Here is a 19969-nt window from a genome sequence, read left to right as displayed (position 1 = left end):
TAACGAAAAAAATACGTACATACACACTATCTCAGTGTAAACACGACCCCAAAAACGTTATCTTAGCGTGACCTCGACGCTGTCACTCTTTTAATAACAGTACTATCATATTAACCAAAATCTTAAAATAATAATACTGTAACGTGTACACAACGAGAATTCGACGCTGTCACTCTTATAATAACTATTGTGGCATTACGAAAATGTATACGAAATAACATTAAAAACTCCGATGCTGTTACTCTTTAGACATTAGTACTATAATATTCGCGTCAAGCTGTCATTATTCTCATAACAATGTGCAAATATAATAAGAATACCGCAAAGTGTACACAGCGTGAACTTGACGCTGTCACTGTTTATAGTAACATTACCGTAACGTGTACACAGCGTGAACTCGACGCTGTCACTATTCCAATAACATTATGGTAACGTGTACACAGCGTGAACTCGACGCTGTCCGCGGGCGGCGGCGGCGGCGGCGCGGCGGGCGGCGCGGGCGGCGGCGCGGCGGCTCGAGCTGCGGCACTGCGAGAGTTCCCCAACCCGCAGGTGTTCCCGCGGAACGTGCCCTCGCGCTCCACCTTCCATTCGGGTGAGTGTGCGCTGGTGTGTACTGGCGTACACATTGGTGTGATTATGTGCGCCGATGAGTGCTGGGGTACACTTTTGTGTAATTGCGGGTAAAAGTGTTTACTTTTTTATTATTCGGGTGAGTAATATATGTACTGAGGTACACTCTGGTGTAATTATTATGCGAGAATAATTGTGTGTGAAACGTTTACTTTTTTATATTTTCGAGGAATTAAAAAAATATTAAATTAATATGACTCTTTTCTAATACACTTTGTAGAAATTAATGAAATCTTAGAGCAATTGTTCTTTTTCATAATGGATTTTCAAATTGTCACTATTAACATTATTGTCAATTTTAAAAAAATAACAAGAAAATAAAAAGTATATGAAATTAATGTCATTATGTAATGATTATGAAAGAGTTTTATGCGTTTTCTGTTTTTTTTTTCTATTTCTTCAAAGGTTTGAGTAGCGAACTAGATTATAATCTAACCGATAGTAAGTGGTCACTGCCGCCCTTAAACATCTGTCACCATTTCTGCAATATAAAGAACAGGTTCTGTCTGAAACTGATCACAGATACGTTGCTATTTATAAGGTGGTCACTAAGATAGTCACCAAATTTTTAAAATTCTCCAGCATATACTACAAATAGCTGCAATAAAAAGTGTACATTTTCGACTTGTCAACTTATTCACGTCCGTTATATCTATATAATAAGCAATGTATGTCTGTTTGTTCGCGTGCAGGTCAGACGCGGTCGCGCGGCGCGAGCGCGGGCGGCGCGTACGGCGACGGCGGCTCCCCGCACCAGGCGCGCCCCTCCTTCTTCTCCAAGCTCTCCTCGCGCTTCAGCAAGCGGTCAGTGAGCACGCACACACACACACAGCACACACCCACACTGACACATACATACACACGCGCACACTTTCATTACACCAATACACCGTCATGACACCGCTATGACCCACACACACGTACACGCACCGACACACAGACACACAGACACACATACTCCATCTGTACACCTTCATGACATCAATACAACACGCATACACATCACCGACACACGTACACACCACCGTCATTACACCACAACAACACCGTCATAACACTACCACATTGCACACAAAAGTCATTTATACAACGCCACTACTCGACCGTTGCAATATTCGATATATTGACCTATGACCTCATGTACCATACATTAGGTCATAGGACTGCCATATATTAAGTAGTTGTGTTTATATAATGACAATTATGACACCGCCTTCACAACTACTCTACTGTCACTATACATTAATACATCGCCATCACACCACCACATATTACACAAATGTTACTTTGAATCGTATCGTCAAACCACTTTCATACTGCCTTTACATCACCACTGCCACTACACGTCGCCACAACACAATGAAATATTAAACAACTGTCATTATAACTCTGGCACCACCATTGCAATACACACATTGACATAACACTGCCGGGGCATCAGCAAGCCGTCAATGCTCACACACACACTAACCACACGCTACCAACACACTGTAGTCACAACATATTGATCACAATACCGCAAAATATCACACAAGTGCCACTATGAATCACCCCATAACACTGCCAATACATTGGCACAACAGCTTAATATCACCGTTCACACTGACGTCACACTCCGCACACACAACAGCTATAAATCACACTTCTTAAGGCACAATTATTATATAATGTCCCATTTGTGCACATATAAATACAATACACAATCACATTACTACTTGTGTTACTTGTGTTCGTTGTATGTCGGTATTGATTTTGAATTGCTATTCTTACGATTGCTAAATCACTACAAGTTGGCACTCACAACATCTTAACACAAGAATATATAATAGAATAGTAAAATATGATCAACCGGTCTTTCGAACTTCTCTATTACATGGTGATGTTTTTCATTAAAAAAATATTTGTACAGTATGATTGTATAAATTATGTAGTTGTGGGCCACCTTTATATTAATTTACTTAACCCCGCCAATAAATTTTATATCCCAGGGACATAGCATTAGAATGATAAGTAATACAGAATCTATAAATAACAATAATCAGTCGACTAAATCACGAATCTATTCTATTCACCAATAAACCTACATAAAGACATTGAAACTAACAAGACAATTAAATTGTATCATGTGACACATAATTTTTTAAATCAGATGGAGTCTGGTATACACATCCAATAAATCCATCTTTGATTCTTCAAAACATGGCAAAAGGTTATACAATTCCGATTTTTCGAAAGTTTTCAATATTTTTTGTTATGAAATGTTTTAATAAAATTCTGAATTATTTTGTACAATTTTAATAGTAAATTTAGTGTATTATGATTACTCTTAAAGATACTAAGATTCTCTAGTTACCTAAACAACTTGTACGAAGATAAGTACAAAAATTGCAAAGAAGATAAAAAGCTTGATTCTTGAATGTGTCTTCCAGGCAACATCCTAAACACAACATTTCCACATATTGAAAAAATGAACTAATTTAATCAAAATTCATCTTCAGATAATTAATAATATTTAACGTATACATCACTAATTATAACAACATTACATATCTACTCTCTATTTACTAACACGGTGACTAACTTCAGTATCTTGTCTTTTCCTGTCATTTCTACATCTTTTCATTCTCATATTGACTGTCCATTCTCTGCTATGCTTCTACGCTACGTGCTAGAATCATTCTTTACTCAATACTTGATTTTTGTGGGCGTTTTTTTATTGCATTACTTTTAAAAAGTATCACAAAAACATTACATTTATTTTTTTAACTTTGTACCCGCAACATTTTACTTTTAGTATTAAGAAACGCCTATCAAAAATCATTTGCCATCACACCACGCGTCTATGTCGGCAAACGCACAGCTTCCAATGCACCTATGTCCTATATGTCTCATTTTTCCACTACAATTTCATAAAAGTAAGCATTAAATAGAATTAGATCTCTATTAAGCTTTGGCGCCCAACACGGGGCCATTTTGAATTAATTTTATTAATATTAAAAATAGTTTTTTTTTATCTGACAAAAGGGTTGTGGAAAAAGACTCGATATTACAATAATAATAATAATAAATCCAGTTAATTTAATACGAAAAGCGAACGAGTACTTTTTGACAATGTTTAAAATGGGGATATTTTTTATTTAAAAAAAAAAACATAAATTTTGAGTGAAAACGTTGTCAAAGGGGCTTTCGCGTGGTTTTTTTTATATTTCTTTGTAAATAATCTGACACCATAATACGTAACACACTGTCTCTGTCCTTCACTCTGTCACTCGAAGAAATTAACCCATGAAACGTTCTTGTCTCGTCTTCTATGTGAATATCATTACAAATTTGTGTGTTTTATTTTTCACTTGACTATTATTATTATTATATTTATTTGATTTGTTGCTCAAATTGTCTCCCTCTAAAGATTCCGAGCTCCGTAATAAGCAATATACGTATATATTTTTTTCTGTATTGTTTACATTTTTTTTTCATTTTTTTTTGGTCTCGCGTCAAAACAGGGGATGCACGATGCTAAAACCTCCTATCTCTCCCTTACATATTTTATTGTGTACGTACGTATGCACACTGTCGAAACTACCCACACGAACGAAAATTTCGAAAAAAGAATATTCGACACAAACACCGCGCTAAGTTCATTTCGTTGTCTGTCTAGTAAAGAAATAGTTCAAAGCATGATGTTATCCCCTACTTTTTGAACTGATATGCTGTTTTTTTATTATTTGGCTACTTGTGTGAGCTGATGCTGAAGTATAGCACAATGCTTTGAGTGTTGTATATGTAGAGTATTAGGAATAGTGAAATAGTGTTACAATGGAGTTTTTGATGTAAGTATTTACCGGTTACTACCCCGTCGACAATGAGACGTGTACGGAGTATTCTTTATAGTGGATTTTGTAGTAAAAAAAGACTAAGATAACATGTCTCGTGCATCCCCGTGTTACGACGACTAATTCATTTTTTTTTTGTTTCGTTTCGATTTTTTTTTGTTTTCTATTTTTTTTTCAACCTAACCGTACGCTTCTACTAACGAACGTCGACGGTCGCGGTCCATACCGGTCATTTGCCGCTTATAGTCTATCCACAACCCTTTGTAAAATGATTGTTGCAACGTGACGAACCGATTTACTTTTTATTTTTTATATGATATATATCGAATTATATATTATCACCATCACGGAGGGAGTGTTATAGTATTGTGCATCTGTGTTTTAAAACGCGAGTTTAAAAACAATAACGTTTGAACAGAGTTGCCTTTGGATTTAGATTTTTCGCGTATGGCAACTCAGTGGTAAAGTGTTACGGTTGATTTTAAAAAGAGAACACGAGCCGGATATAGAAGAGGGGGGCGATTCGGCTCCCGATTGGTCGTCTCGCTCACCCATTACGTTCTACGCAGGTTGAATCAAAACCCCTGAGCGCGAACCACGTGACCGGCCCGACGTACGAAGATTATATCTATTATTACAATTATTATTATAATATTATTAATTATAAATTACTATAGAGAAATATGTGCAAAAATACATTTTAATGCTTAATTTATCCGTTGGAGATATATAGATGCTATATTGACAGAGATTTTTTCCTTTTTTTTCGATTTTTTTTTGTATAGTCCGTTCGGCGTCGAGTGTTTTGTGACGACCGTTGACTTTTTTTTGAAAAAAAAAATAGAGGTACTCGTCACGCTGAATGGATAGGTTAATGACGGCGTTTCGAATGAAAAATGTTATAATAATGTCATTAAGTTACATTTAAATGTAATCATAACCTCTGGGAAATACATTCATTAAATATTTTTTTCATTTGTAGGACAGTTTTGTAATAAAATAATCACTTATGGTGCAAAATATAAGTGATTTCAACGTTAGTTTTTCGCGAATTTTAATTTTTTTTTGTTACACAAATGTCGTAATCATAAATTTATTCATTTTCATAACCAGTGGTGCAATACATTTACAATAATTATAACATTTTTCAATCGTAACACTTTATTTTGTTTAAGACAAATGATAACTTTTTTTTTTTCTCATTATAACATGTTTAATTATAAGCGGTCGAAGTTCGTTTACACGCAAACAACAATTATAAAATTATTATAATTATTATGTCGCGGCGACATTTCTGTGTGTACGTTGTGTTATTGAAATAGTTTTGAATTTTTTTTTGAAAAAAAAAAACAAAACCAGTATATAAAGTTTGTCGGCCTAAAAATAGAGATTATATTTTCTGATACTTTTTTTCTCAACACTTGAATTAACATTTAACTTTTAAATCGATCGAGTGATCACTATTCAGGTTATCAAAAAAAAAAAAAAATTTAGTTTTGTAAAAAATGACACAAAAAATAATGTTTATGTTTTAAATACAGTCTGGTAAAAAGTGTAAAACGAATGTTCATATTATTCTACAAAAATATTTTTTTTCTAATTTACTCAAGTTACATGTAAATGAAAGGAAAAAAATATTTAAATATAAAAAAAAATGTTTTAATAATATAATGTACATCAGAGAACTAGTCCCGCCGCGTGTCGCATTTCATCGTAGGTAATAAGACATTCATATGTATTCTCTAACGAATTTTGTACATTCCAGGGTTCCGTATATTCTTCGTTTTTTTTTTCATTTTGTTAAGTTTACGAAAAGCACAAAAATCTGACATTATTTTCTTTCTATTTGACTAATTTTTTTTTGTTTATATTTCACCATTTTTTTGGACTACGCCTAACAAAATCGCTAATTATAACTTCGACGACTGAAAAAGAACATATTTTGTATATTTGTATTATTATACACATAGAAATTTTTCAGTTATATGTAACATTGTTGTTGGTTCGTTGATTGTGGGCCATTTTACGTAGAGATTTTTAATAGATGAAATGTTTCGTTTCGTTTGTCAATCTCGTTTTATTATATAATATATACAATTATAATACGTAGCTAATATTTTCCTAGCTAATTCTACATATATTATATGAATTTGTAGAATGGTCCACGTAAACACTTAGAGTTAATGCGCGAGTGAGACATAGCAGTATATAAATAGTGATCGTTTAGCGTATAAGACTCTGCCCATACCCTGGCTTTGGTACAAATACTCAGTAGGCGTTACCACGTAGGAATGAGTTTAGGCAGCTGTTTATTATTTTAAACCCCTTTTTATGGGCCACAATTGAATTAAAATACATTTCAACCGCGACTGTACAACGTTGGGTACAGGGTGTTTGTTTTAAATAGTATTTTCTAAATAAATCGTAAAAAAAATAACTCAGTTTTCAAATTCTACTGCACTCACGCCGTTGTTGTAACGGATATGTTGCAATGTTGTTACAAAATAGTGACTTTTTTGAAAATATAAAAAAAAATCAATCGTTATAGGCTCGTCGCGAATCGATCGGTCGGATTTTGAGTCTCGAAAATATTTTTCAAAATACGTCCGTATCAAGAAGTCCTTCATAAACACAGCCAGTTTTCTACTTATTAATATTTTTAACTTTGTAAGCGCATCGCCTTCGCCCGATCGGTTGCCGACGGACCACCATTTTCCATATTTTCTTACTACTCATAAATTAAGTATATATAGGCTAAATTTAATTTTGTTTATTAGATAAAATAAATTGTACATATTTGTACGTTCGAGGGATATGTGTGTCGTTAGTGTGTATCTGATCTTACGTACGGTATTTTCACTTTTGTCTTGAATCGTAAAATCTGGTTAAATATTATTCTATATTATTATTATTATGTATACGTGAAATCATTATCATTTAAATGAAGTTTCTATCTCTGTAGTTACATATTTGACTGATTCTAAACAAAGCAAAAACGATTATGAAGATTTATAATTATGTTAATTGGATATTTTACTAGTAAATTCAACGAAAGTATATAAATATTTTTGTGTGCAGTTTAAAAATCCGTCATTTATATTTCTAGAAAAATCTTACGTGATATATAATATGTTAAAAAGAATTGTAATTTAATACTATTTTTGACTGTACAGACAGGATCAAAATTATTATATATAAAATATATATTTATTTATTTATATTATATTTTACTCACGGTATCATATTGTGACGATCTATGTGGATTTTGTGTAGAATTATGTCTAGGTGCTGTTACATTTATAACCTGTGTGAACGTTTTTTTTTACGTGGTTTGGTTTCAAATTTAATATTTATTGTCTTATTGACAATACTTTTTGGCTGGAGCTGTTAGTGAAAATATATTATTTCAATTTTCATCACTTTCATTTATTCGTTTTTTTTTATACTGAGGAGTCTACGCATATTTCGTTTTTGTTTTTCGAAACAGTTGCCGAATGGGAAACGGTATTTTTTAAAATTTAATATGCAGGATGTTTAAACACAAGTATAGTTTTAAAACCTCTCGAAGTAAAAATGACATTTCATTCATTTTGTTTATCGGTTATGCCATTTTGTGTAACTGACAGTCATACATACATACATACATTTTTATTCTAACGTAGTTCCTAAGTTTAACTAGACATTTGTATCCGAAAGCCCATATTTTTTTTTTTTCATTTTTCGTTTTCATTTGTAGTTACATTTTTTTCGTTGACATTTTCGCTAAGCTAGCATTTATTGTATTTTTTTTTTCATTGGTTAATTATTTTTATCGCTTTAAAATAAATAATAACAATTAATCATCATCATATAACTTGGAGCTATGATTTTTTTTGGAAATATTAACCATTTTTCTGACTTGCATAGGCTACATTTTTTAGCCAGAATTGACTCAGTGATTATTTCCTTTTTAAGTATTATTTTAAGCATGTCTATTGAAACTATACACACGAGTTCGTTTTATGTTATACTTTCTATGATTAAAGACCTTTAAGTTTGAAAGGGTACAAGCGCTTGTACCTAATATAAAATAGTGCTCCACCCAGCCATCTTATTTTAGTTTCTGTATGAATTTAAATTTTCAAAATTGCGAAATTTGTTTTTGCGCCGTTTATTTTTGACAGTTACAAAAAATATTTTTTTTCGCTTCTCGTTTCACAAATTCCAATTTTCATAATGAATAACGCAAAAACAAATAAAAGCAATACGAAACGATTAATGTTTAATACTAAAACGTCTGTATGCAACGCAGAATTGAGAGAAACATTGTGTTGCGCTTGTCCGAATAATAATCAAGTTTTGAATAACTATATTGTGTTTTACTTTTAACCACCCGACACGAATTAATACCCTTAAAAGTACTTAAAAGTACGCGTATTATTACCGTAAGTATTAAGTGACGTATTATTTTTTAATAATTACTTAAATAATTAAGTAAATAATTTTTGGTAGATTTGCAAATTTAAGCCTGAGAGGTAAGAAAATGAGTTACAGGAGTGGATATGATCACAAGTTAAGACTGAATACGGCATAGAATCCTCTATTCCCAAAAAAGGGGGGATTTAGCTTCGTATATAGTTTATGTTACATGTCACGTTGCGACAATCCATTTTATTGTTGTAGTATATGTATGTAAATTGACGTTTACTTAGTGTGATATTGAAAAAATCAAGAAAATATTGGAGTTGAATATTTTAAAATAAAATATGAGTTAATTAAATCATATTTTACAGTTTTTAAGTATAATAGGTATACTAAATAAAGATTTATAAATTTTTATTTTTGGTCACATCAGAATATCGATTTTTCCTAACATATTAAATGTTCAAAACATTTTTTAATTCATTTGGTGTTTTAAAAGAAAATATTACCCAGATATGTCTGTTAACACAAAAATAATATGTATTATATTTTGATATTCGAGTACTAAAATAACTTTTTTTTTTTACAATTTTGAGAATTTTTTTCGTAAATTTGTTTCATAAAATAAAGCATTCTTCAAATATTGAAACGATTACGTTATTGAATTCTAAAAGCTATAAATATTACCTATATCACAAGCCACAAGCTAAAAGTGTTATTTCTATAGCTTATCCGTGTTGGGCGAGTCTACGGGACGACAGAAACCGCGCATATTTTCCTCCCTGGACATACAACGGAGGTAGGCGCGGATGTGGACGGGTTTTTTTGGACGTTTTTTGATGATTTTCGAATGATTTTTTTTGATGCCGTGGTGTGGGTTGACTGGTTTTGGTTGAAAACAGTAGTTTTTGTTTTTAAATATCTGTAAACAAAATGTGCAGGAAAAAAGAAGAATTTAATTTACAGATGAATTTTATAAATGAAGTTGTATATTTAAATTATTAATTTTTTATTTATATATTTATTTTTGTTCATAATTATGGTGTACTAAAATAAAGCTATAATATATGTTATTTTTATAGTGACACAAAAAAAAATTGTAATATAATAATCATTATAATATTACATAATTGGGTAAAGATTGTTAGTGCCTTACTCGCGCACACAATATTATGTTTTGTACTTATTACAAACTCTTTCAACATTGTAGGTTATATTTACAGACAAACCACACCAGGGCGTACTTACGATCGCATCTGTTGAAATAATTTCAATGTTTGTTAATTGTAACACGTGGTCCAACCGATTTTTTTTCATTGTTATAACATTGTTATACTATATAAAAATAATACAGCATAAAGGTGATATTAAAAATTAAAATATATTTTTATGCTTTATGAAAAGAAATTGCTTCTTTTTACTGGTACTGTACAAATGAATTATTTACAGAATTAATGTTTATTCTACCTATAATTGTCATTTCATCACCAAAAATAAATAAAAATAATTGAAAAAATATATACATTTATGAAAATAGACTTAAAAAATAAAAATTGGATGGACTATTTTTGATATTTTAAAATCTTAACAATACTTTAACCCGTTTGTCGTTTTAATTTCTTGCGTGTCTTTTTTTAAACTCTTAACGCAAAAAAATGACGTGTTTAACAATTTTGACTAAACCGTGTGAAGCATTTTGTCGTGAGATATGACTGAATACCTAATTTCTGTTAACATTGCAGGCTATGTGCTCGATTTTGAGATGAGAAAGGAGTTTTTGTGCATGTCATTAATATTTTTGTAATCATATTGCACGCCTCATAAGCGAAGCGTTGAGGTTGTGCTCTACTCTCGACATTTTTACATTTTTTTCATTTAACTCTTAATGCAAATGTGTTTTTTACGAGGGTGCACATTTTTTTCGCAACGTGTGTGTGTGTGTGTGTTTTAAATTAATAAAAAAATGTTTTTTTTTGTTATTCTGATATTTTTTTTATCATTAAGCTTTTTGGTAAATGAAAGTCATTCACGCATACATTTTTTCGCACATTAGAAAATTACCAAATAGTAAACTCGAAAAAAAAGTAAGTATTTTATAGACATGTGTGTGTAAGCTTTTCGTTTACATGCTAGCTTTTGTGTGCTTTTAGTATACATGCTGTAGTAGTGTGGTTATGTTTCGTAATGTGTCATGGTGTTTTGTATCAAGCTGGATTTTCAGTAAAGGGTAGTTAAAAAGCTAAGTCTTGAAAATTGTAAGCTAAAAATGAAAGCTTTGGTTTTTTTTTGCACAGGCAAATGTTTTTTTGTATGATTGTGTGTACAAGTGTGGAGATTTATATACATTTTATTTTAGTTTTTAAGTTCAAAATTTGTGTTTATTTTTAAAGACATAATATTATTAAAAATGTTTAAGTCAATTTTTTTTACAAAATTTGTATTTTTAATAAAAATAAAATTTCATTCGGCTTGATACGGAACCACCCTCCGTGGCCCCCACCCCTAGTGTTAGTTTTTTTATGTTTTTCTGTTTTTAGGCCGTTGGACGGTACCACCCCGAAGCATGCGGTAGGCGCTAGTCCACAATCCCTGCTTGGGTAATTATCTATTGGTTTTTCATTTTGTCTTGTTCCTATTTTTTACGTTGACTGTACGAGAAAATGATAAAAGTCTCCCCTCCAATTTTTTTTTTCAAAATTTCATTATTTTTCTTTTCTGCTCGACTGTACTCTAGCTGTGTCGCTGTTTACTGGAAAACGGATGTTTTGTTTTTAATCTAAGTGTAATTCTTCTTCGTTCGTGTATATTTTATAAATTTCCCAAGCAAATTAATTAACAGTAGATTTTATTACTACTTTTTCAAAAACAATTATGGATGGAAGAAATCATTGAATTATATGAAAAAAGGAAAACATAAAAATTTTAATGTGTCTCAACTGAAATACAAACGGAAGCGTAAAGGGATTGCTTCAATGGAAACTTATTTAAAAAAATGTGTTTTTATTCCTAATTTTCTATATTAATCTTTTTTTTCATATTAAATAAAAGTAGCATTTGAATGAAATATAGCATTAATTAAATAATTAAATGCATTTAATAGTTATCATATATCACGCTAACTCATCTCCATAGTTCAAGATATAACTGTACATCAACATTAACTAGTTTCCATCTCATTCACACTTACCGCATCGGAGCGAGACCGCGCATCATCCACTAACTAACATATTGCAAGTGCTGAGGCGTTAAGGTAAAATTAAATTTGATATAGGGTAAAATATATATGCTGAAAGGTAAAACATGGTAATTGTTGTCCTGTGTAAGAAAGTTTGTATTTTATTTAATGAGTTAATAGTTAAACTGAGTATGTAAGTTATATATGATGTGCAGTTTGTACAATATGTTTGTCATTATTCATAAACGGTTGAAAAATACATAGTAATGAAATAGTCCTGACTTTTTATATTATACATTGTTTCATTGAGAATCTTTAGAAAATTTTAAAGGCATAGTTTCATCTGTGACATGAGACAAGATTAATATATTTGGTTAAATTATGGCAAGTCTAGTATAATCTTAGCTTACGGTGACTGCAATCATGGAAACGACTGAATAGATTTTAATGAGATTCCTACGCATATGACTTGATGAGGTGCCTACGGCGCTACTCAAGTCGGAAAATATTTAGGGGTAATTTGTCGAAAATATAAAAAACCGTACAGGTATAAACTATATACAATAGGCATTACTATTACTATATTAATAGTTGTTGGTAAGGTAAAAGTCGGTAACAATCATTACGTTTATTACCCAATATGTGTGTATATTGAGGGTGTGTCTATATACACTATACAGTGGACATTACTATAGTAATAGTTGTTGACAAGGTAAAAGTCGGTAACAATTATTCCGGTTATTACCCAATGTGGATGTATGTTGAATGTGTCCGTCTGTGCGTAGGCAAGGTAACGAGGAGCAGGTGAAGCCGCGCGTGCTGCGGTTCACGTGGAGTATGAAGACGACCTCCTCGCGGGATCCCAACGAGATCATGGCTGAGATACGGAAGGTTGGTAGAAACATAAGGCTTTTTATATTAGTAAATTTAAAAAAAAGTGATAGTATAGTTGTGATTGTCTTCTCCTTCGAGAGGTGCGGGGTGCGATTTTTAGAGGAGCACCTCTGATTTTTTCAAAGTTTTGTGCGAATGATGATTTGATTAACAATTTCATAAATGGAAAACATCATGAGATCTCCATTTTTTCTTTCATGTATAAATAACCGAAGTCATAATAACTTTTATATTAATTACAATCAAACCTAATATAAGACCAATGAGTAATTCTACGCTAACTTAAAATGCTAAATAAGTCTAAAGAAATCTACGTGTCTCAGAGATTTCAAAAAAGTTCCCAAAGGTTAGAAGTCTACCAATTCTCACTTAACCAGCGCGATGGACTATTGCCTTAGCCCCTTTCACTATAGCTTAGCAATGGAAAAATATCGTTGATTTTGAGGTCAATCCGTTCTTCGATGGCACTCTGTCACTTTAAATATGTTTCGTCTCTTTCTATTCGCAGGTGCTAGACGCGAACAACTGCGACTACGAGCAGCGCGAGCGTTTCCTGCTGCTGTGCGTGCACGGGGACCCGAACGCGGACTCGCTGGTGCAGTGGGAGATCGAGGTGTGCAAGCTGCCGCGCTTGTCGCTCAACGGCGTGCGCTTCAAGCGGATATCTGGTGAGTGGGGGAGTAGACTGGTATACTGGTAGGGGGAGTATATCGGTGGGGGGAGTAGACCGGTAGACCGGTGGGGGGAGAAGACTGGTAAACAGTAAGGGAGTAGACCGGTAGAATGACTGGCAGTAACAGAATACTAAAAAATAGTACAGAATATGGGTAAAAGAAGATAAGAGGTAGTGTAATAGTAGAAGGGTTCTCTTCGTAGAATAGTAATGGTAGACGTAATACAGTAGAATTGTGGTATCACTCCGATAATAACAGATTTCCCATACCTGAGACTGATAGATCGAATGTTTGGCGGTAGATCGGTTGAAGAGTAAGTAGAAGACTAGTAGACCGCATGTCAGTGACATTATTGAAACCTCCATTATAGGAGATCAGTATAATTATTATTAAATAGTACAGTTACAAACTGGTGGATGGATGGACTCATAAAGGGATGAACCAATAAATCGATCGATTTTTGTCACATCGCACCAGTTAAACGTAGAAGTGAATCGGCATTTATATTATTTATAGACTTATAAAATAATTTTAGCTTCACAAAACCGTTGTTTCGCAGTAGTTAGTGCTGTAGTAGTAAGAATGAATGAATGAATGAATTTATTTATTTGTAATAGTCGACTTGTCTAATAATAAGCCATTAGACTAACGGAGATAGCATTGGTACCAAATATAACTATTATAAGTAGATAGTAGAGTACACAAAATAAATAAAATATTACATATTTAATTTCAGGCACAAGCATCGGATTCAAGAACATTGCGTCAAAGATAGCGAACGAGCTCAAGCTGTGACTGCCCGGGAGCGCCCCGCGGCGCCGCCGCCGCCGCCGCGCGGTCCCCCCCGCCGCTCCCCGCACCCCCTCCCCGCGCTCGCCCACCCCCTCGCCCGCGCCCTCGCCCTCCCCGCCGCCGCCGCCGCCCCGCTCCGACAGCCTGCGCCTCTCCGCTGAGGACATGGTTCTGGTAGCCAACGGGGGGTTGAGGACCCCTTCCGGCACGTTAGCTCACTTCCTGGCGTATCCCCCGCATCGTCTATGTATAGCGAGGTCGGACTACCTTCGCCCGATGTCCCCCGCGCGACCCCAGCCGCGCTCGTCTCTATCCTTGCGTGTGGACGATGATACAGACCACCCCCATCCTCCCCATCCCCCCCACTCGTGCAGTGTCCACACCCTCCGCCGGCCCCCTCGCCCCCGTTCACCCCCCTCCCCACTGGAACCCTCCTGCGACTGCCTACCAACCGACCCCATCCCTCCGCCGGAACTCTTCGACTTCTAACTACCGACACGACCGATAACGACCAAAGTACATTATGTGTGATCACAGTAAACGTAATGTCTCATCAGCTTCTGTAGGCTATTTCATGTCGTATATAATGTTGAATAGGACAAAGAGTCCTATATAGGATGATATTGGTACAATAGTGTAATTTAATAAAACGAAGCATACTTTTGTAAGTAGTACAAATGCACTAAAAAAATTTACTACTTTTCTAGTGATATTTGAATTTTATTATTTTAGTTGCGCGAAATATTACATTTAACACGACGTTACATTTACTGTGGTCACGATTTTTCCTACCATTATGGGACTTTTGTTTTAGTATAGCAACACTGATGTGAACAAAGTCCAAATGTCAATCCTATCTCGCTACATGGGGCGCAAATAATACGTTGGCGGTTATATGTAGGTACATATTTAATCTGTATAAAAGATAATGTTAAGTTTGTCTAAGCGAAATATTATGCATATATGATACGATGTATTGTCTCTTTTCACGGTTCTGTATTAATAACAGGGCTTTAAATTATGGATTACAATTTTTTCATACTTTTAATCACGAATACTTATTTATCTAGGTAACGTTTTAATTTACTGTCACGTTTTTGTATTGTAAATATTTCGGCTCGGGGGGATTACCCCCAACTAATACATTTTGGTAGTGTTGCCAGTACGCGTTTTGAAATCTACCATCGGTTTTATGTTTTATGGGGCGCTGTTTGTAAGGTGTTATTAGCGTTGCTTACTCGTAATGGATTCGTTAAGACTTGAACTTTTTCATGAACACTGTTGAGGTTGGAGAGGGTGAGATGTGCCAATGGCGGTCACGATCGGGGAGTGTTGCAAGCCGAATAAATAATTAGTTAAATTTATATGAACCGCTCTCAATATTGAACGCCTCGTTTATTTTGTATAATATAAATAAATAATAATAATAATATTAAAATAAATATAATGATAATAATAATAATACAATTTTATTGTCTTGTTCACGGTTTTTTTTTATTTGTATGTTGTAGTAGGTGGGGGTTGGGCGGTGTGCGCGTGAAGCGTTTTTCTGTTTTTTGATCGTTTTTGAATTGTTATATTTTTTTGATTTTTGGATGTACACGCCTCCAAACGCTTCGGGAGGTTAAAAAGACATTTTGTTGGGACGGTCACGTGACACACTGCCCAGCCCAATTCTTTGTGCTATCGCTTAAAATATAATTACTTTACGTATCATTATAAAGTGTAATAATGTACAAAGTGAGTGAACGCTCAACATACAATTTAGCTTAGTTGTTAATTTTAATTGTTCATTTCCAAAAGTTAATGACAAATATTGAATGTTGCGATTTAATACAACTTGGCCGGTGTGAATAGTGATGTGTCGATTGTATTATCGATGTATTGTCATTTTATTATAATATAGTAGTGTTAGAAAGTCGATATCCGCGTGGCCATAAAAACGTCGATTTTCGCTTGGAACGCTAGAGATACAATTGCGGTGACTTATCGATAATTTCTTATCGATTCCTAGATGAATGATGTTATTAATTACTAATTATTATTATTACACTGTTGGAAACATCGACTTCGTCCAGTGAGACATTTGGATGATTTCGACAAATATGTGTTACAGGGGTGTAACACATCTGTCACACCACTTTGCAGGTAAGTGCGACAGAGAGCGCAACAATCGGCGTCCTGCTCGCTCGTTTTATGGCCCCGTAGATATCGACTCTTTAACAACACTATAGTTGTCGAAGTTCCGTCGAGTTCAGGTATAAAAAGACAGCAGTCTTAATCGCTTGTTGGTTTTTCGCTTTTAATTGAAAATGGGTCTATATTCTTTGACATGTAACATGGACTGAGGGTATCTTAGTACGAAATTTACACAACAAACACCGAAGATAAAATATAATATTATCCTTGGCAAAGCACTCAGTTAGACATTTTTTTCAATTTTTCATTATCATTAAAACATATTTATTTAAAATGCATTATTCTAATTTTAATTTGGGAGCAATGAAATATATTTGAATAATATTCAAGTTTTTTTTTACTTTGCAGCGATTTTGTATAAAGATTTACACGAATTATTGATATTTGGTCCGTTCCTCGGGCGAATGGCAAGTATGTATGTGAGGGTCAAATCTTGCAAATGAATTTTAAACCAGTTAAACCCAACCGATTGAGCTGAAAATTTGCATACACGTTTGGTTTGGCTGATAATGCATGATTTGCTTAGTGACGTCATTCTAAATCCAATATGGCGGACGACCCAAGACGGCGTTACGTTTTTGTTTATACCTTTATGATATGGGTATCAAATGAAAGTGTATTTTTAGAAGAATACAAAAATAAAAACAAAATGAAGTTATTAAATGCTAATTTTTTCACACTTTTTTTAAAATATTTTTAATTCTGACTTTTTTGAACACAAGCCCGAAGTCCATGAGTTGGTTGATTAATATTTATTTTAACTTTTTTATCTCAATGATTTTTAAATGTAATATAAACTCTGCAGTGCCTTTTATGTGAAAGGTGCCTTACAATGTATTTCTACTTAAATTTATTTCTTCTAAAACTAATATTGTTTTAAAACGTATTTATACAATTTTATTTTTAGCATATTGTTTTACAAGGATTGTTGATTTTTAATTGTTGTAAATGTACTTTTGGGTATGTCAATTGATTATAATTAGTTTTTTTTAATATAATAAAATAAATATATAAGAGATTTAAAGATGTGCTGTCTTTTTAGAACTGGTTACTGGCAACATTTTTCATTTGTTGGAAATAAGTACACAGTTTTGTAGTAAATATTTGTGAAAATATTTCTTGGTTTTATTTTTTTTATAATACAAATCTATTACTAATACCACTTCGGGGAACACTGTAGAAAATTAAAAGGAAGTGTTGCCAGTTACACTATTCTTATCCTGAATTTAGGGGCTTTACACATTGGGCGTTTAGATGTTATGTACACAAATACAAAAAGAATTTTTCTAACGAAAACTAGCAAATAATTATATTTATGTCCTCGAATGAATTTTGAAGCAATTTTCAATTTAGTTGGGTATATCATAGTGAACGCATAATATCTAAACACAATGTGTGTTTTTCAAATTTAATAAAAGTCGATCGTATTTTTTGTCGCGGTCGCCCACTGCAGTCGTCTCTTTCTAATTGTAAGGCTGAATTAGAAAGTGTCAAATTGTAATCTTTATACTGTTCGATTGAGCTTAGCACGCTCAGTCTATATAATGTCTAGAGATCGTTCTAACTAAAGTCATACGTCGGTATTTATCTCCACTATTTGAACTGGGGCGACGTGTAGCGTGCTTCAAACTGAGTCGCAAACCGAAGGAACTGACAGTAAAAGTTTCATACATTTATGTAACACATTTTTTTTCAATATTTTTCTATTCTACTCTATGTATGGTGTCTAATCTTATGACGTCATAGATTCAATAGTATGATTTTTACATTACTTCTATAAATAGTGAAAATAGATATTTAAAATATTCTAGAATTCATTATACATAATGTAATTATTATTGTGTTTTATATTTATTTTAAAACGGTATATGTAAAGTATGCCATTTTAAACATTAACTACCCCCATTTGTCCCCCTAAAATACCCTCGGAAAAATTAAGATTTAGTACAAAATTGTAAGTCAGTTCCATAATACGGTTGACTCTATAAAATTTTTAGTTAATCATACCTACGTATTGTAAACATTCTATGCATGTTTGTTTGTAAATGCGGCGGGAAGGCGTATAATTTTAGCTTCAACGATCTCTAGAACACTACCGAGTTAAATAATATATAATAATAATAATAATATAAATAATAAAAAATAAAATAAATTGTTAGACGTAAAATTGTGATCAAAGTATTAAACTTTGTAGTTGTATAGCAATAAATAAAATTTTTCACTATTATTTCAAGTGTCAAATTGTAACTATTCTATCATTACATTACATTGTATTACACTACACTACGTTCTATGTATGTAATGTTGCGTTTAGTGTATGTAACGTTGAACGGTTTGTAATTAACAGACTTTGTGTGATGCTTTCAATATATATTTTTATTTTCATTTTTTTTTCGTCGATTGTGTGTGATGTTTCGCATACTTGTTAGGTATAAATATTAAGATAGGATTGTATGTATGTATGTTGGAGTCGTGTGGCGATCGCGTTTTTTCTATAATCTTCTTAAGTGTAGTGTACTTTTACAGGAAATCACAAATCTGACACCTCGGCATAGGTTGTCGCGTTATCACACATCACAATACAAATAAATACGTTTTATTTTTGTTTTTATGAATGTAATGTAACTACAAAAAATATTTAAAAAGATTACACAAAAAAAACTGAGTTTGACGATTTAAAAATGTCGTTTTCCAAGGTAATACTAAAACAAATTCATTTTAATTTTGTATGTCCATCTGTACGAATTGATTTTGAAAATCGGGATTGGAATCGGCTCTTCCGATTTTAAAATTCTTTAGAAAAAATCAGTATTTTTTTATGAACCTACAGATGCTATGCTGAAGTGAGTAGAGAAATCAGGAATATAGAATTTTCAATTATTTTTTACACTAATGTATTTTACTACCAAAACGACGTTAAAAATCTTGTAGCACATTTTTTTCACAATTATTTTAAATCATGGATAAAAAGTAGTAAATATAATATGTATTTAAAAAAAAAAAATTATGTGGTTATTTTATAAAATTGGAAGATATCGCGACAAACAACGCCGGGACACATGTTTACATACTGTAGTTATATATTTATATATATGTGAGCTTTGTTTTACTATAGTCGGCCGTAGCCTGTGAGGTTGACGTGGTTCGTTTGTGAGATATTCAACTGGAAATAAATTTTATTTTTAATTCCAATGATGTATTTTATTTTTTATTTTCCATCCCCAATTTCACTAAAAAATCTTTAATATGTCATTAATTTCTTAGTTTCCATAGCTTTGTGCACTTATTGCAATTTTGTTTAACTATAGTATTGTCATTTACTTGAAATAGATATAGCGATTGAAACTGCGGATAACAACAGTATTTGA

The 19969-nt window shown here is 32.9% G+C and overlaps 2 protein-coding genes across 2 annotated transcripts in view; both read left to right on the top strand.

Moving 5' to 3' along the window:
* Positions 1–14539, top strand: part of par-1 — a 110330-nt gene extending 95791 nt beyond the window's left edge. Inside the window, exons 17-22 of the mRNA XM_073077858.1 lie at positions 444–595; positions 1326–1437; positions 11405–11464; positions 12828–12933; positions 13445–13604; positions 14347–14539. Coding sequence (XP_072933959.1) covers positions 444–595; positions 1326–1437; positions 11405–11464; positions 12828–12933; positions 13445–13604; positions 14347–14405 — 649 coding nt within the window. The 3' untranslated portion in view covers positions 14406–14539. The remainder of the gene's footprint in view (positions 1–443; positions 596–1325; positions 1438–11404; positions 11465–12827; positions 12934–13444; positions 13605–14346) is intronic.
* LOC140745904 (uncharacterized) lies at positions 14406–16923 on the top strand (the record flags this gene model as incomplete). Its single annotated transcript, XM_073077857.1, has 1 exon — positions 14406–16923. A coding segment is annotated over one exon (486 nt), but the record flags the coding sequence as incomplete, so codon positions are not given.
* Between the last annotated feature and the right edge of the window lie 3046 nt (positions 16924–19969).

The sequence above is a fragment of the Epargyreus clarus genome, unplaced genomic scaffold (assembly GCF_041222505.1).
Source record: "Epargyreus clarus isolate Ecla_fem2 unplaced genomic scaffold, WU_Ecla_fem_2.2 ptg000011l, whole genome shotgun sequence".
In the NCBI taxonomy this organism is placed as follows: Eukaryota; Metazoa; Arthropoda; class Insecta; order Lepidoptera; family Hesperiidae; genus Epargyreus; species Epargyreus clarus.
The sequence above is the reverse complement of the archived record's forward strand: the minus strand, read 5'-3'. Positions and strand labels throughout refer to the sequence as shown.